Source organism: Mytilus californianus, unplaced genomic scaffold (genome assembly GCF_021869535.1).
Source record: "Mytilus californianus isolate M0D057914Y unplaced genomic scaffold, xbMytCali1.0.p SCAF_2, whole genome shotgun sequence".
NCBI lineage: Eukaryota > Metazoa > Mollusca > Bivalvia > Mytilida > Mytilidae > Mytilus > Mytilus californianus.
In genome coordinates, this window is record NW_026262668.1 from 117,949,963 (window position 1) to 117,976,908 (window position 26,946).

The 26,946-nt window shown below is 32.4% G+C and overlaps 1 protein-coding gene across 1 annotated transcript; it reads right to left on the reverse strand.

The window, feature by feature from the left end:
• Window positions 1-806: 806 nt before the first annotated feature.
• Window positions 807-24,086, reverse strand: LOC127728670 (fatty acid-binding protein homolog 9-like). Its single transcript, XM_052236283.1, has 4 exons — window positions 23,404-24,086; window positions 5,172-5,350; window positions 4,094-4,201; window positions 807-2,381 (listed from the first exon to the last, which is right to left on the reverse strand). Exons 1-4 carry the CDS (start codon window positions 23,480-23,482, stop codon window positions 2,331-2,333), a joined length of 417 nt encoding a protein of 138 aa, XP_052092243.1. The 5' UTR covers window positions 23,483-24,086; the 3' UTR covers window positions 807-2,330.
• Window positions 24,087-26,946: the final 2,860 nt, after the last annotated feature.

The window sequence follows — 26,946 nt, forward strand, 5'->3', positions numbered from 1 at the left end:
TATATTAAGTCAGTTTAGAAACATTATGTATGTGATTTCACTGACTGTTACTTGTGATATCATAAGGTATCTGGTGTACTTTTCTTACATATAATATGCTCATTTGATTACATAAAGAATTACTTGTTAAAATATGTTTTATTGTTATATTTTGCCTGATTGAATATAGTTTTTATAACAGTTTATTTAAGTTGAGTACTTATGGAAAATTATGTACGCTTGAAAATAGAACATGTTCCACATTTGAACACCATCACTTTGAACACTTATGTCAATTGTTCTGAAAGTTAACGTCTGGTGTTCTGAATCTTAACACTTTGGCTTTAAACATATTCTATGTGTTCAAAAAGTGTTACATGGCTGTTGAACGCGTCGACGTATTAAGATTTTGAACATTCGGACACGTTAAATCGTTGAATACTAAGTGTTAAGAACTCTAACATCAAGTGTTCAAAAATGAAACACAAAGGCATTAAAAACTGAACACCACACATTCAATTGATGTAAGCAGTGTAAACATTTGGAACACCATTACACGTTCAAAAAGTGTTACAAAAAAGCGTTCAAGCAGTGTTCTATTTATTAACACTTAGATTTACAGTGCTGAAAAGATTAAGACGAACGAAAAAGACACTACCAGCTCGTTGATTTATGTTGCAAAACTAACTTATCATAAAGATCACCGAAAACTACTTTGCTATTATGAAAAGTAGCTTCATTACATTCGTGCCCCAGCTAGTTGTTCTAAACTACTGAGGTCGATGACTATAGGTTACCTAAACAAACAAACAAACAAAACAAACATATTAACTTGATAAGCTTTTAATAAATATAATAATATTCATTATTTGTTAACAACAGAAAATAAGATAAATATGCCGACAACTATTCCACCAATTACACTAACGTGATATAAGCAACAATCACACACGTCAATTGACAAAGACTGATAAATCATTTTTTATAAAACATTTCTGATTAGCTGAGACAACTTTGTTCTTAAAATACAGAAATACTGATTGATGGAGACAATATCATAAAATCATTGGAAAACAAGTTTTGATTGGTAACATAATAGCTTGATATTTGAAAAAGCATAATAGTAAGTTTCAAAATATACGCTTTATACGCCGAAGCCTTTAGCATTGTAAATAATTATTCGAAGATATAAATCAGTGAATACCAAGGAAAATACATCTAAATACATGCTGTTCTCATATTCATTTTGAATTAAACTTTAATTCAATTCTGCCACATTTTCTTCGAGGATGTTTCACGGTGTAGTTTTAATTATTTAGATCATATCTAAATTCATTGCCGTGTATTTTACTCTAAAAATAACTATATTGCATTTGACAACTCGACACACATTCAGATTAGATATAATTTGTGTTAGCATTTCTTAACCTGTTGCTATGTTTTGAGCATGTTATTGTCCATTGATTATTCAGATTGGTTGATTGATTTTTGATGCCTTAACGTCGCGACGACTGATTGCCTTATTTTGGTAAATTTATTAGTTGGTACTCTCTTTAAACGAATTTGACAGTTAAGACACTTTGGTGTAAAGATATACAATAATCTACGAATGCATACTTGTATGAAGACGTCATGCGAAATTTCATTATATTGAATATCATAGGATTATCATGATATTAGGTCATTGCTGCAGGGATTTTAGAAACTACGTTTATTAAGAACATCAATAAAATGTTGCTCATATTATTTGATCTTACTTTTCATTTACCTTTTCTTATTTTTATTGTGTGTGATTCACGCCTTTTCCACTTTTAGCCATATGAATAAACTCAACTCGAGAGTTATGATTTTCAAGTAGCATTAACCAAATTCGATAGTGCTTTTCATTTTTATGTACCCTTTTTGTTGCCTTCATGAACGTGTAAGTTTTAGAGGAACAAGCCAATTAACAACATCGTATGTTAATTTTGTCAACATACTCAGATTACGTTATAGTAGAATATCTAGTGAGATAGTTAATGACGAAGTATCATTTCTATCCTCTCAAAGTCTGGACGTTTTAAGAATGTAAACACTACAAAACAAATAACGCATGTTTCAAATGTCGTTTGACGACGAAGGCACACAGTATAAACATCATCGACTGCAACAACATATACAGCACTTAATGGTAATGTGGACACATAGATGATATGCATATTAATAACTAATGAGAAATGAGCCGAAAGTTTCTTTACAGCTTTCCCATATCAAGCATACTTTGTGATTCATTTACTTTGCTTTTTGTTGAATAACATTCATGATTTTCATACAAAAAAAATCGAATGGTTTGAAAATCTATTTGTCTTTCATTATACTTTAGCATATTTTGATAGCATTGATAATCCCGAGCATGATGTCTTCTGAAAAGAATAAAAGAGACGTTTTACATAAATGATATAATGCATTTAAACATACATACATGTAGGTATATTATAACTTAGTAATCATAAAAGTATACGTCATTAATGAAAAGAGTGATATATTTTTATTACAATTTTATAATATATTCTCTTTTTTTCTAGATAATGATGCAATATCCTCGATAATTTGGCGTCAGAAACTAAGAGCACAATCAAGAACCGAGTAAGAAGGGTGGTCAACTTATAATGAAAAGGGAAATATCTAATAATAGGATGATTTATGATTGCCATTGAGATATCTATTCACTAGAAACCACAAATGACGTGGATATAAGCAACGTCATAGTACGGTGGGCAAAACCAATACCATAAAGTAAGCTTTAAAAAGGCCCCGACATAACAATATACCTTATCGCTATTTGTCCGCCATTACTGGACATCACACAGGTTCCCGTAAAATTTTGACGTCATAATACAAAATATCTGACGCCACAATGGAAAAGTGATTGTTGTATGACGTCAATAGTTCAAGCGGGAAAGATTCTCGGGTCAGCCGGGAATAGCGATAAGGTGTATTCAAACGAGAAAAACGAAAACATGATCTATGTACAATTATCGCTATTTTGCGAAATTTTCCTTTGATCTTGCTGACTGATAATTTCCTTTCTCAGCACAGTAGAGTGATATGAAAAATTATCGCTAGAAACTTAGGGCGCACGTGCCGTTGTCAATGAAATTAACAACGTCGTCATAGGTAAAATAGCGATAAACAGATTATCATTGGTCATCTCAACTCGATTGTTTTTCTCACTTTCGCCGTACCGGCTCTAGCGAGAAAATCAATCTCGTTGAGATGATCAACGATAATCTATAAATATCAATTGAAAAAAAATGCATGACAGACATCAACAAACGAAAACTACTGAACTGCAGACTCCTGACTTTAGACAAGCACATACATAATGTGGCGGTGTTAAATATGTTTGCGAGCTCTCACCCTCTTACCTAGGATAGTGGTGTAACAGCACAATACAAGAGCAAACTGTAAAATTCAGTTGCAAATGGAAATCTCAGGGCTTTTTTATTCTGCTTTTATTCCAGATTATGACGAAAAAATACATAGATCTGTGGACATCGTATTTAATGTATAAAAATGGAGTGCTAAACCTCTGATGGACAGTATTGTACAGATATATCAAATAATATATATTTTAACTGACAATTAGACAATGATGGTAACAACCACCAAGTTATCAGTCCTACGGTTCTGATGTATTAAATTGATGTTTTTCTTTGGCAATTCTTCCGTTCAAAAATCATCGATCAAAAACTAAAGTAAGGTTGCATCTACCCTGGGATAGTTGATCTTTAGAAGGTGTTCTATTTTTTATTCTTTTGCATTTTTGTTTTTCAGCTTCCAAGATTTATATACATTCGGCTTAATATAAGTTTGTTTTCAATTGTATCTGAAGAATATGTGTAACCATGGTTTGAATTGTTCGTTGATCATCGTTCGAACAAAAATAATGGATGTCATCGAAGAAGTCAATTAACAATGAATTTTGGGAGAAAATGAATAATTTCGTTGTTTTACGTTATAACGTGTTGTGGTATGCTTGGTCTTAGAAATAGTTTGCCAATGTTTGACATTCAATTCAACAATTTTTTTTTTGTCACTTATATTTCCTTAGAGTTAAAGAATGAATACTTACTACAAGCATTTGTCCATTTTCTATCCATCGTTCTATATTCATTTCAGCTCCTAGAGACTGATTTGTGTGTTGTTCTATCAGTTTCCCATTATCAGCATTAACTAAACTCTAAAATATATCAGTAAAAATATTTTTTGTTAGATTTATTTGTTTGTTTGAATTTTTTAGTCCGTTGTTTTTTATATTTGTGATGTATGTTTACACAAATTTTGGCTACTGGGTCCAAGTTATTGTCACATTAAACTATTGTGTCTGTTCGGGTTGTTCATCAAACTTTGTCAATAAAACATAACTAAAAACAGTTGTCATATAAAGTGAAAGGTTTAGCTGTTTATAAAAGCAGGTTCTACCCACCTTTTTTTTTAAAATGCCTGTACCAAATCAGGAATATGACAGATGTTTTCCAATCGTTCCATTGGTTGATAAAGTCTAATGTTTCATTTTGTCAGTTTTTATGGACTTCCCCTTTTTGAATTTAGCTTGGAGTTCGGTATTTTTGTCAATATTTTTTCATATCGACATTTTATCCGTCTAATGTCTAAATAATTTATCTCATGCTCTAGCTTTTAAAGAGGTATTGCCAATTTCCCCTGAATTCATTTCACACTACGGACATTTTTAATAAAAGTCTTCCAATCATATCAAAATTCACAATATGGCAATTTAATGTATTGTACTTTGCGGTGCATTACGTTTGCGCGCATTACCATTACATTTGTGCGCAAAAATCATTACGTTTGCGCGCAACTTTTGATTACATTTGCGCGCATTTATTTGATAGGTAAACTCAGGTAAACTCATGTAAACACAGGTAATAATACTTATTTATTTATTAATTTATTCAATTATTTACAAGTACAAGTACCCCTTCCTAAGTCCCCTGCTTACCAACGAGGAGGTGGAAGTGGGATTTCGAGCAGGATAAGTCCGTTTTATTATGCACAAGCACTAAATCCTAGAATATATATATAGTCCTTATCACATGTCAAGGTCTAAATTACCACGATTCTTGAACAGTAGTAAATAATTATAAGAAACACTTTTACCGATTTGCCGTAAACACCTTATACATACATACCTTCATTGGAGAACCGTCTATATCAGCTGAGTCATAAGGCTGACCTAAGTTAAACTTAAATTCTCTGCCACCAGGAACACCAACCAAGCCAACATTTATTACCCAACCATCGCCATCTTTTCCGTATGAAATTGCTGTTCTTGCTGCCTTATAAAGTTCGACTTTATCAGCCGGTAAACCTATAATAGAAAAGTTAATGAAGATTTTATGAAGGTCAACACTTTTCCATAGTTGTCATTTGTTGATTATTATTGGTTGGTTAACGTCCATTGGCAAATATTTCATGCATATTATAGCTATAGTCTCTATATTTAAACACTGGACGTTAAGCAACCAACAACCAATCAATCAATATATATTCAAATGTTTACAAAGAAGAATAAATCAAAGTTAACTTTACTTATTAGCTAGGTGGACAGTGAAATCAAAGTTAAATTTACTTAATAGCTAGATGGACAGTGAAATCAATATTATATTTGTTTATTAAATAAATTCACAGGTAACATAAGGATGACTGAAAAAAACTGTTTGAAATTTACCATAGGTAAAAAGTCCCTTGAGGTTCACTTAACATACTACAGATACAGTTAAGTCTGTCTCATATCTTGACTTACATCTAGAAATTGACAATGAGGGTCGGTTGAAAACAAAACTTTACGACAAAAGAGATGATTTCAGCTTTCCAATTGTGAATTTTCCATTTCTATGTAGCAACATTCCAGCAGCGCCTGCATACGGAGTATATATCTCCCAATTGATACGATATTCCCGGGCTTGTATTTCCTATCATGATTTCCTTGATAGAGGATTGCTGCTCACAAGGAAGCTATTAAACCAAGAGTTCCAAATAGTGAAGTTGAAATCATCCCTTCGTAAATTTTACGGACGCCATCACTAGTTGGTTGACCGTTATGGAATAACTGTTTCACAGCTGATATCAGATATGTTCCTTATGTCGTAACTACAATACCCTTCCCTTTTCACGGATGTGACCTACCGAATAAGACTATTTACCGGATTTGTAATAACATAAGCAACACGACGGGTGCCACATATGGAGCAGGATCTGCTTACCCTTCAGGAGCACCTGAGATCACCCCCAGTTTTTGGTGGGGTTCGTGTTGCTTAGTCTTTAGTTGTCTATGTTGTGTCATCTGTACTATTATTTGTCTGTTTGTCTTTTTATTTTTGGACATGGCGTTGTCAGTTTGTTTTCGATCTATGAGTTTGACTGTCCCTCTGGTATCTTTCGTCCCTCTTCTTTAACAACCAACTAAACTTTTCAGTAACGATTTTATAATGTCAGACTCCAATGTTTCTTATATACAAATGTTGTAAAGGAAATAACTATAACGCATTAAACTCCAAAGTTTATCCCCAAAAGTTTTATATTTTTACCAAATGTACCAAATTTTAACGCTTATCACTTTACAAAAAGGTGTATACAATATCCGTTTGTTTTTAAAACTAACTTATTTTGTTGGTTCATTAGGTTTTTTGGGGGGATATTGTCTCATTGACGTGTATCACACATCTCTTATTATTCATATCGGAGTTTTATTCGTAAAGGCTAAAATTGAACAGAGAATAACATGTGTACAAAAATCCAAGGTTTGCACATTCACAATAAGATGTGTAACGGGCGCTAATAAAATTCCTAGTTCCTCTCAAATCTAAGTACCAGTATATATTCCTCCCTTGAGAAGTAGTGCACAATCGCTGTTATTAACAGCAAATTATTACTTTTGGTTTCTCATCCCGAGATATATTCTCTGCTAAATCGAATGTAATATTTCGTTTTTGTGGATATGTTCTATTTTAACACTTTCTAAGGAGCATGCATTTCGGGTATAAAGCTTAAGAAATTGTACAAAGTAAGAAATAACGTTTTAGATTAAACTCTCATTCATAGCCATCTTTTGGCCGAACACTACAAACTGAAAAAATCAGACCCAAAGTACTGTTATTCTTGAAGGTCATACAACAACGAAAGGAAAACATCAGCATGTGAATAAAAAATTGGTTGAACATAATGAATACATGCTACAAAGAGCGAAATGCCTTTTGGATGTCATTGTTTAATTGTGTTGTGATTTCCTTTTATCTATAAAGAATGAAAGAGACAAAAAGAAGTATTTAGAGATAACTTTTTGATAAGCACCAATGACAGTCACACAAGTTAGTCATCAGTCCTAAAAATTGAAATAGTTCAATATCTATTTGTATTTATGTCATGCTTTCGCAAAACGAGTATTTTTTATTTTTTGGAATTAAAAATAGTACGATTTCCAATAGATTTAGATAATACAATATTCATAAACATTTTATATAACTTTACTCGCTCCTGTACCTGTAACAATTTTCTTCATGATTTATAGTACGTGTATTTCTATTGTAAACAATCAACTGCCATATGCCAACGTTGGAACATAAAAACCTGATTGTAAATATCTTACCTCTATGGCTTACCACCATGACAGTTACTACCTTATTGCTGCTATAAATTACTTTAATGTCAATAATGAGATTTCTGCAATTCATTTGTACTCTAAATGATATTGAATAATTCGCGAACAAAGCTGTAGTACTGCCATAAAGCTTTGTCTTGTGGTTAGACTACTTACAAATGCCTGCCTGATTACATGTCGAGAACCATAACGGCATACCTTTGGGAGGGAACTTCTCGTACAAAATGTACTTATGGGTGCATGTATTGTCTTTGTGTCGTTGGTTTTGAAATTGTTCTTTATCTTGCTTCAAATAAAGTTGAATATGAAGTTACATAAACATAGAACTGTCTCGTAGCAGTTGGTTTTGTCTTCTTTTGATATTATTTTTGACAGAAAGTTGTTGGCGATTGTAAAATATTGCAACAATCAAATAAATGTTGTATATTATGTTTGGAAAATTCAAAGAGGTCCTTAATCAAATATTGAGTTGCCATTTGTTTTACAAGATCTCCAAGCATCTACATTTCTTAAACGAGTAGATGTTTAATTATTATATTCAATATGGTTTTGTTTGATGTGGCATTGGACTAAGATGTAAACATGTGGATCCCTCACGCAAATGATGCATTTTTAAACATTTGTTTGACACAGGATGATAGGTGTTCGATAAAACTTAAAATAAATGCTAGGATACTTGTTTAATAAAGTGATTAAAATTTACATTCTATTGGGTTAATTTTATTTCTTAATGAATTCTAGTAAATGAAACATTTCAACCCATAGATACAGAATTTTAAGCTTAACATGAACTGTGTGTACAGAAAATACTATTAATTTAGTTTCTGACTACAAGCATAACCATTTTCATTATCAAGATAATTGTTCTGTTCGTTCTGCCGAGCCCTAACCTGTCTGTATCATGAATTACGTAGGAAAATTTCATATTTTAAACTAAATTAGAACATAGCTAGAAGGGGGAACAGTTCATTTGCAATGCATATACCCCTTAGGTTGATTAATCACAAAGGCGATACAGAATGACAAAGAATAAAATGGAGAACTAAAGCAAGGAGATGACACCCTATATAAACATACATTTAAGTTTCTATTTTTTGTTTTTGCCATTATCTAAGTTCTTGAATTTCTTAATCCTACTTGGCATTTGGTTTGTCACGTTTGCAAAAGTGAGTCAGTCCAAAAATAAATTGTCATCGGTCCCTTGCTGCAATGTATCTATTGACAAATACCCATACTTGTGTCAGACATTTGGACTTACATGGTAACAATATATGTAAGAAATTTCAATTGCTTATAAGTCAAATGATCTGGACTGACATTTTTACACTTATTAATATGTCCTCCTACTGTTGTACATTTTCGTACCAACAATCATTTAATTTTAAATTAGAATTAGACAGCATGTTCAATAGACTTCCTTGATATGTTTTAACTGGTAAATGTGAGGAAAATAACATAGCAGACTGATAAGTTCTTACATAAGATTTTCAATAAAGCAGCCAAATGAATTAATGATGAAGCCAATTATTACGTCATATTTGATGCTGCAACGTTATCAGAATGTGCATTTGATGAATTCTTGTTATGTAACAGCAAATATTGATACACTACATTATACAGATGACTGAGATAGTTATGCACTATTGTCTGAAATACTCTGTCTATACAATCCCTTAATATTATGATTGACAGATACTATACTAAAATATATAAGTTATAACTTTATTTTAACCAAACATGCTGCGTTCATTTTAACCAAACATGCTGCGTTCATTTTAACCAAACATGCTGCGCGTATAAAACATTGAGGAACGCTTTTATTTCAAATATCTAGGTAAGTGCAGACAAACATGGGAGTGCTAAATAGTCGGAATGTCATGAAGGTGCATAACCTGGGTAAAAAGTAACGAAATGAATGCATAGTTCCTCAATGTTATGATATATGATAATTCTAATAATTACTCAGCTCTCGTTAGAAAGATCCGATAGTAACTAGTGCATTGTAACCAATAGATTGATTTATCAAGACTCTTTGTTTGAATCTAAGTCAATTCCAGTATCACGTATACCACCCGTTTAATAGTAGGTAATGATTTTTTTTAAAGACTTGGCATTCACTCCTCCTAAAACTTTCAATTGTAAAGTTTTAGAGATGAAAGAAATTATGAGTTAAGCCAATAATAATCGTACCTTGCTTTGTGTGTCATATACACGTATGGTACCGAATGTGCACGACGCGTGTTTCTTGGACAGCTGTCGTCAGGTACGCTCGAGACTGAAACTTTAAGAAGCCACAAAATAAAAATGTTTGAAGGCACCAAAAACCTAAAGTACAAAATGCACAACAGACAAGACAAGCCTAAGTTCAACTGTGTGTGAGATAACCCATACACAACAGTCAAGACACGTTTAAGTTCAACTTAGTCTGAGATAACCCCAACACAACAGACAAGACTTATTTAAGTTCAACTTTCTCTGAGATAACCATACACAACAGTCAAGACACGTTTAAATTCAATTTTGTCTGAGAGAACCCACCAACAACATTTAAGACAAGTCTAATTTTGTCAGAGAGGACCCATACATAACAGTCAAGACACGTCTAAGTTCAACTTTGTCAGAGAAGACCCAAACACAACAGTCAAGACACGTCTAAGTTCAACTTTGTCAGAGAAGACTTAAACACAACAGTCAAGACACGTTTAAGTTCAACTTTGTGTGAGATAACCAATACACAACAGTCAAGACACCTCCAAGTTAAACTTTGTTTGAGATGACCCAAACACAATAGTCAAGACACGTTTAAGTCTGAGAGGACCCAACCACAACAACCAAGACACTTCTAAGTTCAATTCAGCCTGATAGAATTGCAACCGGAGTTTTATTACAATTGAATTATCTATAAACTTAAACTAACAATACAATATGTCAATTTATTAAATAAATGTTAGAATCGAAACACTGGCATCTTAGCGGATGGTAGCAGGGATACAGACGTAGTGGTTTGGGACTGATGGTACACGAGCAGAGATACCGATGTATAGATTTTTTTAAAAGACAATTGTATTAATGATAAATGACATTTTGGAATTCTTTTTTCTTAGGTAAATTGTCTGAAGAATTTTGCGGTAGGTTTGTTTGTTATTCTGAATAAACTAATTTTTCTGAATGCTAGATATATATCTTTTTTTAAAACTAAGCTTATATTGTCTATTAATAAACAAATATTTAGATATATGATTTTGGGCCCAGTTTTCAAGTTGGTCCAAATGGGGGTCCAAAATTAAACTGCGTTTTATTTCAACATAATTGAATATATATAGGGTTCTTTGAAATGCTGAATCTAAACCTGTATTTATTTGCATTATTAATTAGATAATACCACATTGAGGTCCAAAGGGTCCTAAATTAAACTTTTGTTTGATTTCATCAAAAATTGAATTCTTGGGGTTCTTTGATATGATGATTCTAACAATGTACTTAGATTTTGGATATTGGACCATAATAGGTAAAAGTCCGATTTCAAATTTTTCAGTTCTTTGACCACAATCATTTTGTGTCATAAACCCTATGCTGTGTCAAATACTCAATCACAATCCAAATTCAGAGCTGTTTTAAGCTTAAATGTTGTGTCCATACTTGCTCAACTGTTCAGGGTGCGACCTCTGCAGGAAAATCCGGTTTGCTGTCACTCTGACAGCCTCTTGTTACTATTTTTTTGCATTTTTGCCTAATTTATGAAAAAGTATAATAGATAGGCAAAAATGATTTACAAATAAGTTGAATATTAGTAGTTGAAATTGTCTGATGACCACTCTTTGGAGTTCTGGCCCATTAATGATGGTTCTGACCAATTTTTTGCGTCTTTGCCTTATACATGAAAAACTATAATAGATAGATAGAACCTCTATATAAGCAAAAATGATCAGCAAAATAAGATCTACAAATAAGTCAATGGTTTTAATCGTCTGATGACCCCTTATTGGAGTTGTTCTCTGTAATAAAGATTTTTATCATTTTTTTGCGTTGTTGCCTACTATCTCAAAAACTATATCAGATAGATAGAAACTTAAATAAGCGAAAATGATCAGCAAGAAAAGATCTGCAAATAAGTCAACATGGTTTAAATTGTCTGATGACCCCTTATTTAAGTTGTTCTCTTGAAAAACAATTTTTATCATTTTTGGTGTTGTTGCCTACCATCTGAAAATTTATATTAGATATATAGAATAGTCTCCATTGTTGAAGATGCACATAGACATAGGGGAGCGACACAGGCTATTTAGAGCCCCTAGTTATAATTGGCATATAGATAGAGCAATGTTCATGTTTGTAATGGATAAATGATTTTCACAGAGTTGTGGCCCTTGAGTTAAGAAATGTTTTTGACCTCCAAGTTTTCTGCACAGTTATGGCAAAATCTAAGCTACAGATTTAATTTTAGTTTAATACAGAGTTTACATTTTCCCAGTCCAATGATTTTTTCAGAGAATCTTGCAAAGTTCAAAATCTTTTTCCTAAACTGCTCCCTATTTACTCTACATATTTAGTATGTAATTAATTCAAATCACATTTCAGATTTGCATTTATTCAAAATTAAAGACTTACAACTTGGTATTTGCTCATTCCCAACTGAGTATGTGACTTCTTGGACTAAGAGTGACGTCTATGGCATCAGAAATATAGAGTAAAGTTAAAGCATGACATTCTATTTCTGGACCAGATGAAAATGAAAATCGAAGCTCATTATGAAATGGTTAGCTTCATCATTAACAGATTTACCAATTGAGTAATACATCAAAAAGAAATGTACGTCAACTCTAAGTGATGAGTAGGTGGTTTCATAACATTTAATGTCGTGATTTAAGTATGAAACACCAATCAGTGACAATGAAAAAGAATATTTTATTTGAAAATAAACAGGGAAATTTTTCATATCTACATTTAAAATAAGATATGAGCTTTAACTCTAACGATACACTTTAAAATCGATATTTTGTTCCTATCTGGCCAGTGTACACACATAAGACGTCTGCAAAATGTAGCACTTTATCTAGAGTATAGCTGCGTTGCTTTCTATTTCAGTTATTGAAAGAACGCCATTATTAAGATTCTTTGGGTAACATATTTTGTGATATAAAACAAATTGGGATTCAGATGTAAGTATAAAGTATTAATTCAAGTTATTTTAATTCTTTTATGAACAAATTCCAAAACCTTATTACTTTCAAGTAGTCTGCAACTCGGATTCATTACTTTACAATGACTCAAGTGATGTGTACATGTTTATTACTTGAAACCCATTAGTTCGCCTTAAAATTATCTAATAAGATGCTTGAAAAGTGAGAAAAGAACATATATTTTGAGTTCAGAATTTGAAAAGAAGTTGGCCTACATAGTTTGCATACTACAGAACATTAGCGCGTCAATTTTTGACATAGGTGCAAACGTATATACATATATTAGAAATAAAAAATATACCATCCTGTTCCAGCTTAATTAAAATACAAAATCAGATCTTTTTTAAACAAAAGGTAGATGGGTATATATAGAAACATAGCGACTGAGTTTATCCCTTCCTATAGAATCCATAAGCATACAATGAACGTCCTTTATGAATTATTTTAAATCCACAAGGTTTAAAATTTGTTTTATTTTGGAAAGACAACTCTCTTGATTTTGATTGTATCAGAAGTTAAGGTAAAACTTGCACTCTCATTTCAATAATTAGGTAGGAACAGCTTCCTTTAGATCTGTTTCACAGCAACCTTATTTTCAAAAAGTGTTTTTATATTAAATGAAATTTACAGTATCACATCTTAAATATGTGTTCATTGAGATTATAACAACACTGTATCAGAATTTCTGAACAAGTAACCGAATAATAAAAACTTGAAAGATATTCCATAAGTGTTATTTTGATGGATTTTGGCAAAATTTGGGTAATTATTTAAAAAAAAAACAATTATAAAATTCCATCGGTATTATTTGTCTGTCAAAAACAAATTTACTTAATTCGGTTCTGGATTTTCTTCGATACACAAAAGCATAAAGATGTGCAGAATCGTATCAAAATGTCTTCAAGAGCAATGTATAGGACTGGAAAATTGATTATGTAAAATTGTTGAAAATCTTTTAACTATACAATAACACTTTTGAAAAAAAACCTCTCAGATCTTGCCTACATTTCAATGAGCTTAAAATATGTGGGAAGATAACTGGTTTGGAAGAAGTATAATATAAACTTGGTCTGCGTCAAAAGTCTGTTTATACCATTAGTATTTACAAATAGAGCTGTTGAGTAATACCTTGCAATGCGATATGTCTACCAGATGTAATGCACATCTAAACAAACAGATACTGTCCGTATTGTTTTTTCACAAACTGATTCCCGAAAATAGTTAAGAGTATTTATTTTACCCATCGTCTGTTGCGGTTAACCAAACGGAACGTGCCGAGCTGTCAATCATACTGATGTAGATTTCTATGATGTGGTTAAGCAGACGTTTGTTATACTGAATAGAACATAGATTCAACCACCAAGAGTCATAACATTCTGGTAGTTTTTTTTTATGAAAGCTAAGGACAAGAATAAACAACGGTCTTCAGACTCAGACATCAGTTGATCCAGCCTTTATCATTGATATAGTAACATTTATTTGGACGAGTGTTGACACGTTGGGGGTTTGTAATATTTTTCGCACTATTCCGATTCCACGATTAAATTGTGTATGTATTATTCTTAGCTTAAGATGTTTCCTTTATTGGTTATTAGTTACTGATGCATAGAAAAAAGAAATGTTCTACCAACAGAATAAAAATTGAAACGCGATAATTATAATCTTGCACTCAGTTTAAAGCATTGCCTGAGCTCTACAATTAAAGTATGCAATGTTAATAAACCCTTCATACAAGCGATTTGTTTTCTTTTCATGTACTACGAATAAAGTAGGGTTTCCAAACTGACTAAGTTTTGCCCTCATACAGTTTCAAGTCCTATAGGAAAATGTGGAAAAGGGTTGTATTTTTCTTTTTTAAACTTTTCTTTTACAAATAAATAAAAAGTCTGATATCCCAACTTTATTTCTCTTACTTTATAAAACCAACATAGGAAATACACTTGATTTATGATTAGAAGTCTTCTATGTGTCTTGTTTTATTTTATCGTCTGAGTTTATTTTTCACTTTGGCGCATATATGTAACAACCATCTGTGTAAGAAGAAGTAGAGACCCTAATTATTTCTATCATTATCACTTTTATCTGTTTAATTATATAGTTATATCAATCTCCAGCAGCCAGACTGCGCGTTAAACTTCATCAGATTGTCAAAATCAAACTAATTTGTCTTGAAGTAGTTACAAGTATGTGAATTAAAATTTCGATGAATTTAACAGATTTCTGTAAATAACCTTAATATCTTACTCGCATACTTTTTTTCAGCATATATTGAAATGAAAATATTTGCAAAATGTAAAGAAGAGTACCCAAGTTAATTTGAAACAAGGGAAGATGTTGACAATCTATAATGATAGTCTGGTCTAGCCTACGTCCTCAACCCAAAAATAGAATTTCATTTTACCCCAGGTCGTTTCAATGGAAACGATTTTTTTTAAATTTTAAAGAAAAATATTAAATTATATAATAGAAACCTGTCACGTCCTTCTGTAACTAGCCTGGAGTTTTCTCTGAGTTCTATGCCAATATTTTCTAGATATATATTTTCAGTTTTGTCCTAATATATGGTAATTTTCTAGCAAATTATTTTCAGGACACTGCTTATCATATGCTAGTTATTTTCAGAACACTGCTTATCATATGCAATTAATTTAAAAACCCTTCAAGATGTCATCATTATAAATATTTGCACAAAACTGATCTAATCAAACAAACATTACATCATCATGGTATATCAGTGGTCTGTCTTAAATAAAGCCTCCTGAAATTTGCCTTGACTGCAGAAAAATTGAAATTGATGATCGATTTCGAAGTAATTGCAAAAGTTAATCTCTATTAACTGGTGAAATTTTTATTTCTGAGGCAATCGCTTTAATCGATTCCACTTACGTAATAAACTTAGTCAATAAATGGTTCTAACAATTAACGATAGAAATCGGATCAAATATGATTGTTATATCAAAATTGGGTTTTATAGGACAGAAACATTATATCTGTTCACTTTACGTTTTCCTTAGTGACCAGTATACATATATGCTTAATTTGATCCGGTTTTACTTTATAATTATTGAAGAGGCGTTGCAATAGCCTTTACATCACAATTTGTCTAAGTAAAATTGTTTATAGATATAAATGAAATATGTGGTGTAAATTTAAATTAGAGGTAACAGTTGTTAACCGATGAAACTGAGACTACGAGCCAGTAACACAAGATTACCGATGTAACTGAGACTACGAGCCAGTAACACAAGATTACCGATGTAACTGAGACTACAAGCCAGTAAGAATACCGATGTAACTGAGACTACGAGCCAGTAACACAAGATTACCGATGTAACTGAGACTACGAGCCAGTAACACAAGATTACCGATGTAACTGAGACTACGAGCCAGTAAGATTACCGATGTAACTGAGACTACAATCCAGTAAATGGTTACCGATGTAACTGAGACTATGAGCCAGTAACACAAAATTACCGATGTAACTGAGACTACGAGCCAGTACCACAAGATTATCGATGTAATTGGGACTACGAGCCAATAACACAAGATAACCGATGTAACTGAGACTAAGAGCCAGTAACACAAGATTACCGATGTAACTGAGACTACAAGCCAGTAAGAATACCGATGTAACTGAGACTACGAGCCAGTAACACAAGATTACCGATGTAACTGAGACTACGAGCCAGTACCACAAGATTACCGATGTAACTGAGACTACGAGCCAGTACCACAAGATTATCGATGTAATTGGGACTACGAGCCAGTAACACAAGATAACCGATGTAACTGAGACTACGATCCAGTAACATAAGATTGCCGATGTAACTGAGACTACGAGCCAGTACATTTAAATTCAAGAAGTTACCCATTAACGTACCTATTTATATTATATTTTTTATTCCCAATCAGAAATCGTAAAACTGTGCCCAGCAAACCAAAAGGTCCGGAATAGAACGGTTAAATTCTTCTGAGGTAAAACAAGCAATATAGTAGGTAAAGACAAAAGGCAGATCGTTCTTTTGAGTAAAACTTTCATTCAGATTTTATCCTTTATAAACGTATTAATTTTAAATGTTACAGATGGTTTATTTTTAACAATCTGTCCCCAAAGTACAACGAATCTTTAGGCTGTATTTGTAGCTAACAAAAACAAAATTGATACCTGATGGTAGGAATTGTAATTTGCGATACATGTACATGAATTGTGTATTTTGCAAATCAGATTGGACATTTAACTGACCATTCAAGCATTTAACAGTCAAACGATTAGTCTCTTTAAAGTTATAATAAATAGAATTTGGTTTATTATGCGATTTTCTATCATGATTATTATTTCAGTCTTATTCTTTAACAGCAGCAATATAGTTTCGAAATGTAGCCTGCAACAATGAACTAATATTGATTTCTTAATAGATGAAACTTTAGATATCCATACTGTTAATGTTTTTCTTGCTGAGTTTAGAAACTTTATTGAAAATTAATATCATGAAAAGGGCAACTAACGTCATTTTTGGAATATATTAGTTTTACCAATAAAAATTCATAAGGGAAGATAATTTTGGTTGTATTTTGAAAGAGCAAATCGAATTTTCTTATTTGTTACATATAATGCCAAACAATGTAAGTAATTATTGATACAAATTTGGGATATATGTAGAAATATGAAAGTTCAAACACTGGGATGATATTGATGATAATCGTAATAGGCACAATACTGCATTCACAATTAATTTGTTAATATTAGAAAACATTATGCCCAAAACAAATATGCTGATTAAACCAAATAATCACATAGTCTAGACAGAATTTTAAAAAACCAGACTAGCGTAACAAAATCTTGATTCTAAACTCTTAGGATAATGACAATTAGCCATGCAAACAGAAGTAAGAGCTTGTGAGAACAACAGGCAACTAATACACAATTCGATCATTTTCATTACTTATTTTTCTAAAGCATGATGCTGAATATATTGCAAAAAAAAGTCAAAATCTATCGATGCTTTTCAACTTCGTATAAAAATATGGAGATGTGGTATGGTTGCCAATGAGACTATCCACCAAAGTTCAAATGAAGTGAATGTAAGCAATTATAGGCAACCGTACGGCCTTCAACAATAGGAAAACCCATACCGTATGGTCGGCTGTATAAGGCTCCGACATGAAAAATATGAAACAATTCAATTGAGAAAACTAACGGCCTAATTTATAACAAAACACTTTACGAAAAACAAATATGACAGACATGAACCAACAACAACCACTGAACTACAGGCTCCTGATTTGGGACAGACACATAAATAATGTGGCGGGGTTAAACATGTCTGTGATTGCTCAACCCTTCCCATAACCTGTGACAGTGATGTAACAGTACAACATAAGAACAAACTATAAAAATCAGTTGAAAAAGGCTAAACTCATCAGATGGATACAAATAGAAATACATCTAACAAAAACACAGAGTAGACGTGGACAGGTTCTTATACATCCTCACAACAAAAAGAGACTTAGAACAGATCTGAGAGTACTTGCAGTTACTGACAGCTAGTTCAAAGCCAATAACAACTTATAAAAAATCATGTATCTAAGACTTAACTTTTGTGATTCGAGCGTCACTGATGAAACTTTTGAAGACGAAACGCGCGTCTGGCATACACAACTTTAATCCTGGTATCTATGATGAGTTTATTCATAACAGTACTCAAATGACATCTCTAAAATCTCTGAAAACTCAAGAAAATTTAATGTTAGTCTGAACTTTTTGTATGATTAAGTCACATAAAATCTAATTACTTTTGATATAAACAAATGTAGCATATTTTTCATCTTCTTACATAAATAAAATAATAATGAGATGTGGTATAACTACAATGGGACAACTATCCACCAAAAGACTAAAAGACAAGGACGAAAACAAGTACAGGTCACCACATGGCCTTCAACAATGAACGAAATATATAACGTATAGTAAGTTTTTATTAACTAGCTGTAAAGCAATACAACAACAAAAACCAAGCTATAAACACGAAACGAAAAAACATTTATAACAGACGGCAACTTACGACAACCATTGGAATACAGGTCTTTGGATTGGCCAGACATAAACAGAATGCAGCGGGGATAAACATGTTTTGAGCTGTCAACCCTCCCCTTATCTCGGACAGTGTTGTAACAGCATAAGAACAAACTGTAAAGATCATTTAAGAGATACTTGACTCATCAGATTGATAGTAAACACACAAAAAAAGACATAAAAAAACACACACAGTACCGATCTATATAAGAGTACATGCAAATAACAAAAAGGATGCATATGGTATGATTGCAATAAGACAACTATTCACAAGAGAAGATGTAAACAACTATGCGTCACAAAACGACCTTTAACAATGAACAAACCCCATATAGAAAGCTGCATGAGAAAATGCTCAAAACAATAAGCAAAATTTAAAAAAAAGGCAGAATCTGGAACATTCACAGATATTGAAAAGATTTAACATGTTTGTTAGCGCCCAACCCAGCTCTGATCTGGAAGAGTACTTTAACAGCAAAAACATTATGATAAATTGTGAAAAAATAGTCGGAAAAGGTTTGACTCATCAGAACGACACGAAGCATAAAAACATGCAGCAAAAAAAACAAAAAACCAAAAGTGCCGATCTTAGGGAATTCGCAGTTACTGAAAGCTATAGCAAAGCCAATTTAAACTTATGATGTCCAACATATATGTAGGACTCTGAACCGCGATGGTACTCCGAACCGCGATGGTACACTGAAGTGCGATGGTTTGACGCTGAAGTACGTTTTTGATCACGCTGTTCAAAGTGCGATGATGGCATTGTGACGCTATCTTGTTGATAGCTACGCCGAAGTGCGATGGTGGTTACGCTGGAGTGCGATGGATTACCTAAACCTTATTGTTAATGTGTCCCATGTCGACGAAAAGGTAAATTTGTTCGCTAGAAGCAGCGTTTCATGTTTATTAAGTAAATTATCGAGAATAGTAACCTGTTTAATTAAAAACAGTCATAATAAATATTTCCAGTCATAATTGTAACGTTGTAGTTCACTTTTGACAAAAATAAGCCAACGTTCATACAATCATTCAAGACGCTACATACAAGATTATTTTCCATTAAAACCAGTGTTAAATTCAATGACTGAATCTTTGGCATGAAGTCATGTTTTTCTCTGATTGTCAATGACGTCTTTACACTTAATCCATTGGATGTTGGAAGTGAACTGATTGATATTTTAGTCTTAGATACATGATTTATATTAGTTGTTATTGACTTTGAACTAGCCGTCAGTAACTGTGAGTACTCACAGATCTGTACTTTGTGTCTTTTTTGTTGTGGGGATGTATAAATTCCCTGCCATGTCCGGTCTGTGCTTTTGTTGGTTGTTTTTCTGCTTAGTATCGATCTGATGAGTTAAGCCCTTTTCATCCGATTTTTATAGTTTGTTCTTATGTTGTACTGTTACATGTTCACCACTGTCACAGGTTAGGGGGAAGGTTTGGCGCCAGCAAACATGTTAAACTCAGCCACATTCTGTATGTGCCTGTCCCAAGTCAGGAGCCTGTAATTCAGTGGTTGTCGTTTGTTGTTGTATATCATATTTGTTTTTCGTTTATTGTTTTGTACATAAATCAGGCCGTTAGTTTTCTCGTTTGAATTGTATTACATTTGTCATTTCGGGGCCTTTTATAGCTTACTATGCAGTATGGGTTTTACCAATTGTTGAAGGCAGAACGGTGGCCTATAGTTGTTAACTTCTACGATATTTGGTCTCTGGTGGAGAGTTGTCTCATTGGCAATCATACAACATCTTCCTATTTTTATATTTATGATAGTCCTTATAGTCTTTAGGTCAGGTTGTTTAGATATTTAGTTTGACAGTGAAAGAAGCGCAAGCCCTATTTCTTATACTGGTCGCATATCAATAAACATCTCGTTTAGCAAGTTAATGGGACGTAAAGATATTTGTCCGTAGATTGTAAAACTGCCATCTGTTGCATCATATACAAATGGTTGTGGTTGTACAATCCTTTTTTAAAAATACATAATTCATGTATCTATATCGCGTATAAATAATTTACAATTTCTAAGAGAATGAATTTATCTTGTTTTCTTTAGCTATAAAAACAGCATAAAATCGTCGTACTGTGAGGACATATTGTTAAAAATAAACCATCTGTTACATCTAAAACGAATACTTTTATATCGGATAAAGTCTGAATATAAATTTTACATACAATATTTTGACATTTTTGTTAAAAAATGATTAACCTTTATCTTTACCTAAGCTTATTTGACCTCGGACAGTTTTGTCCGTTCTGTAAAGTACATTATAGTTTGATGATCACCGATGTAGGTTTGTCTGGCTTTTGGTCTCTAGTGTTCCAGAAGAAGAAAGATCAAAAGACGTTCGAACAGAAACGTTTATATTCGTCTAATATCTTATTTTTAAAATATATAATTTTTTAGATAAAGAAAAACAGTCGATTACTAATTAGGCGTGAATCATGATAGGCACCGACTTCATCGTCCAAATATCGGGGAAATGCAGATGTATTAAATCGGATTTTTTCTCATACATTTCTACTTATTGCACATTTATACTTGTTCTTTTTCCTTTTTTGTGATGTTTTTGGGATTATGCCAGCTCTCATTTCCGTTTTATTTGAAAAGCCTCTGTATGAAATCTGTCTCATACGTATAATGGAATAAGTCGGGAGAGCACATTTGGTTTTTATAGGATTGCCGACTGTCAGTTGTAAATAAAGTCCACCAAACGTAACCGATATATTGTCAATAAAAAAAAGCATCTTGATAAAGACAGGTTACAGAGACAATTCTATCAGAATTAAAATGTATATGAGTTTCCCTCCTAAAACAAGATATTTGTATCTACGCTGGCATTCTTTGTTATGGCCCATTCTTTCGATCTGTCTCCAATGTGAGAGTAAGGAATGCTTTCGTAAACCATGGAGAAGTTAATTGTTTTATGCTTTTGCACACGATAAGTGACTAACTTAAATTGTGTGTACTTTACCGTGATATCTTTTGAATTTGTTCGTTTCCATATCTCATTCAAACCTTCCCTAGTAGGAAGTTTCACAACATCTCTGAAGTCCGGTTTTGATTGCGGATAGAATAGTTGTTAGTAATTTGGAAAGAGGTTCGGTGAAACATTTCAATTGGCAGACCAAGCAATATTGTCTGGAATTATCTTCGACATAATCAATTAGTCTTGTATTTACAGTTTAGAAATTTAGAAAAACAACTAAAAGTACACACATGATTGAAAAGTCCACGAAACAGTTTGTCCTGGGAATTTGGATAACACAATTGTAATAGACCGAAGGGCAGTCGACTTTTACATTAATACCCTTTTACAACTTAATCACATCTTTAAAATAAAAGAATACATTTTTTCAACTGGAAGGAAGAATTAGAAGTTCATACCTTTCCTGTCGCCTTGCTCATGAAAAACCCAAAATGTTAATATTGGTTAACAAATGAAACAGACCTTGTGTAGTCAATATCTACTAATCAAGACTTGTGTAGAATATTTGACAAATATCAAATTAGAGGTTATTATTGAGCAACCTCGAGCATTGTTATACTTGTTAGATGTGGAACTGCATCTTGAATTTTAAAAAAATGTATAAATCAAACTTGTATACTTTCAGAAATACAGTAAATAACAAATATAAAAGAAAGATAGATGTAGCAAGAGTGTTCATACATCCATTTAGTGTTATTTTAAATTCGAATTTGTAACAACGACCTCACAAATTTTTCCACTTGAGGAAAGTATTTTTGTTTTTTTTATTCTTTTTATAAAGATATCGAACGATTGCATTACATAATCTCCGACAGTATCAAACTGAAATTTCGTACAAACCAGCAGTACAGATCATTCAAAAGGCAGCGATTAGTTTGGCACTTTAAAAGGGGCAATACAAAATCCTTTGAAAACATATATGAACGATTAATAATATATCAATTATAAACTCAACTTAACTGCTTGATCTTTAAGATAAACACAAACCAATGTAAAACAGTTTCACTGAATTAGTAAATTAATCTATTACTTGTCATATTAACGATTTTCTGTATATTAGAAGAGCTTGTCAATTTATAATACAATATAAGTTAACTTTTACATATCTATTACATAACATCATTTATTCATAAAAACAAGCTGTATAAAAGGTATATATATATAGATACCAATGTTGAAACGTACCAGATAAAAATCATGATATAACACAATTACTTAGATGTCAGTTTTGATGAACTTTCATCAGGTGCGATTGCTGTGGAATGAAATTTCAAATGCATTATAATAAAGGGGTGATTGTAAACATCACATCATATTAAAAGGCAGAATTAGCAGTGTTCCAAACAAATTCAATGGAAAGATGTCCACAAAATTGACAAAAGTTTTCACGAACAATAAAAAGTATGCAAACAGCACACATCCCAAATCTCATCTGCAGTATTTGATAAATTGCGTTGAACATATTTTGGGATTTATGTTGTTTTTCTCTTATGTAAAAGTTATATAACTTACCTAAGGCACTAGCCATTTCATCAAATCCTTCCTTGGATTGTTCCTGCCAGCTTCCAACAAATGCATCCAATCCAGTCATCACGGAATTGCTAAGGAAGTAAAAGTCTTCCTGAATACAAGAAATAAGATGTTTATTTTATTTTTATCAAGATAATGTTTCAGTTATTCACTGAACTACTATAGTTCCTTTCCCCTGCTAGAAGCACGTGCAGGTAATTAGTCTTTAATATTGATATACTCTCTGCTGTTTGATGAGTTTGTTGAGAAATTGAAATTAACTTAAAGCTCTGTGAAATCTCAATAACGGCAGCTTATATATAGCACAGGTCTATAGAAGGCAAACCCACGTTGTCTGCTATGGGGGTCGGCAAGTACGCAATTTCTCAATAAATTCAGATCATATTTTGTCGATTTTATTACGCTTCTAATTTTTTACTGCATCGGTAATACATGTTCATTGTACTCCAATCAATTTCACTAAAAGACCACGGGAAATGTGTTTAGACAACACCTTTAATTATTGTTTTACTCTATACGATCAGACAGAAAACATTTATCATGAAACATCTGATGCATTTTCCTATGTTTAACTGGCGAGTTATTATATGAATATTCTGTGTTGTAGAAATTGATTAGTTTTCATTCATCTGTAGTAAATAGCAACGTTTCCATGCACGATTTCACCTGTAGAATACTCTTCTAATAGACGAAATCTGCCTTCAGTTTAGTGAACAAAGTAATGTTAAATACTATAGATTTTATAAATCAATATATGAAACATTTGTTTTACTACTAAAATGCTCGTTTGTTCTACTACTAAAATTCTCGTTATGGTAAAAATCTTAGTACGTATAGAGGTGTGTATATGAAGAATATCTGGAGTGCAATCGCATGAATATAGCTCAAGTCTGGATGTTGAAAACTTGAAGCTTATCTCAATTGAAACTTTTTCTGTTTTGATTAATGTATTGACCGATATAAAGATTTGTGCATGTATCTTTATATGACAAGAAAAAAACTTTGACAATAATTCAATAATTCATTTACATGCATATACACTTGTATCAAAACATGAATTAAGTTTTCTTTCGGTGCACGTGCACTTTAAATACAAAAAGGGAGATGGCACATGCTTGCTAATGACTCGTACAGCTATCAATAAAGATTGATTGATTGATTGTTGGTAGCTTAACGTCCATTGGCAAAAATGTAAGCATGTTCAGAACGAGAGCAAATGAACGAAATTTAGACTTCCACCCACTGGAAAATGAGATTAATAGTAGATAGGGAAGGAAATTTAGCCTTGCAACAGGCCATCTACGGACCCATCAAGGAATTGTTGCAAGGGTTCTTAAAGTGCAGAGAGCGTGACACACTCTCTTCACGAGGCATCGGATTTACGTCTCCATTCTGACCGGACGTGACTGCGTACTTGTTCATCCCGCACAGCCAAACGGATGTGTCCCATTTCGGCACGGGTTTTACTGCCGGTCGGAAGAAGACCAAAATTGGCCATACTTCTATTCCCCAGTCGCCCTTTGGGGTATTATCAATAAAAAAATGAAGGACACATGTAAACAATTACAGATCACCATATGGCATTCAACAGGGTATTGAACAGAACAGATGGAATGATATATCTAAAAATTTTAGACTTTGTATTTTATGTAACAAAAATGATATTTGCGATGAATTTCTTTATATATTAGACTGTAAATACTTTGAATAACACATACAAGTTTGTATGTCACATTGCTATTTTAAAAATGCAAATATTAAAAACAGTCAGATTATAACTTATTAACAGCTTACTATTGATTTAACTTTGTAAACTTATCAACAACGGTTTTGTGCTCCTGGCTAAATATTGTTTTCTCTATACCTATGTATTAGGTGCGTTGAGAATAAAGATATACAAAAAAACCAGACGATAACCAACGGAAACCACTGGATAAAGTTATGGGCTTGGGACAAGCCCATAATAAATGTGGTCGGGTTTAATATGTTTGCGAGCGCTCAACCCTTGCACAACCTGACCGACAGTGGTATAACAACACACTAGAAGAACAAACTGTAAAAAAAACCAAAAACGTTTAAAAGTCAATTTAACACAGTGGATCATTGAAATATCTTATCATATGTTATGGCAAACAAACAAACAAAACAAAAACACTGGAAAGATTGGTTAACTGATAGGTTTAATGCCAAGAGGCAAAATTACAGCCTTATTGGGAACGATAACATTATATGTCACATCGATGCTTATAGAGTACAATAACATTATATGTCACATCGATGCAATAGTACCAATGATCCATCCAAGTAAAGTTTTTAATTAAAAATACAAAAATGGACTTTTTAAATAAACCTTATAACTGCCCTGAACTTTAGTGAGGACCAAGTCAGGAATATGGACTTTTTAAGTACATCCTCTAGCTGCCCTAAACTTTAGTGAGGACCAAGTCAGAAATATGGCAGTTGTTGTTCACTTGTTCTGTTGATTGATAACGTTTGATTTTGTCAGTTTTTATGGACTTTCCTCTTTGAATTTGTTTTGGAGTTCAGTATTTTTGTAATAATTTTGTAGTGACTTTGCACAAGTTTTTGGAACCCTCATTCCGAGAACAATAAACGGTAGCATAACATGGTAAAACAAGTAGGGAATCTATATTTAAAATGTAATATCTAAAACTCCAGTAAAAAGTATGTGGGTTTTCTGTAAAAATCTTGATTCCAGTTTCCATAAAATCACTAATTTCCATTAAATGCAATGAAACAATATAAATATCATTGCTGTGAATGAGTTTTTTTTTTCATGGTGTATATAGCAGTACTGTAATAAGTCTATAAAAGAATTGATCAAACTTTAATGTCCGAAATGTAAAAGTGCAGTGTGTCCTTTCCTTTCTTTCTTATAACAGCGATACATAGTATGTATCACTGTATGCGAAACACATAATTCCACATAAACGTGTGTTGGCATCTGCATTTAACCCAAACATTTCTAAAACAAAACGATTTAAAGAATGGATTGAAATCAGTCAATCCCGCATTTAATTTTCATTTTATATCTATTACATTTAATATTTTATTTTGAATGATAAAAATATATTAAATATTTATAACAATAAAACATTTGATAACCTTAAACATATGGCGCAGTTACTTTTTTTGTAAAAACAAAAATGCCTTCCTTGAATATATGTTTAGTTAAATTTTTGTCCTAAAAGACATACGCATGAAGTTGAAAGGGTTTAACACTAGATGCGGGAAATACATTAAATGTAGATCTTATTACAGGTTTGATTATTAAATGTGACAGGTATAGTAGCACTCCGTGTTATGTTCAGGTATGCGAATAACTTAATTCTTTTAGTACAAATTCCAACTTCTTTATAAACCGTAGATCCTTTACTTCATCTGTGTACTATTTGCTTGAATTTGTTTTATTTTATATGTATGAACCCGTCTGATTCCGCACCTGTTTATTTCATCTGGAATTAAACTATAGGGAAACACGACATTGAATTTTGACACCCTTGT

Bases quoted from the DNA above. Each gene is read 5' to 3' on its own strand.
- LOC127728670 (XM_052236283.1), bottom strand. From the start codon at position 23,482: ATGACTGGATTGGATGCATTTGTTGGAAGCTGGCAGGAACAATCCAAG. The intron at 5,351-23,403 runs GTAAGTTATATA...TTTCTATTATAG, and splicing joins TGAAATGGCTAGTGCCTTAG to GTTTACCGGCTGATAAAGTC. The intron at 2,382-4,093 runs GTAAGTATTCAT...TATTCTTTTCAG, and splicing joins AAAATGGACAAATGCTTGTA to AAGACATCATGCTCGGGATT.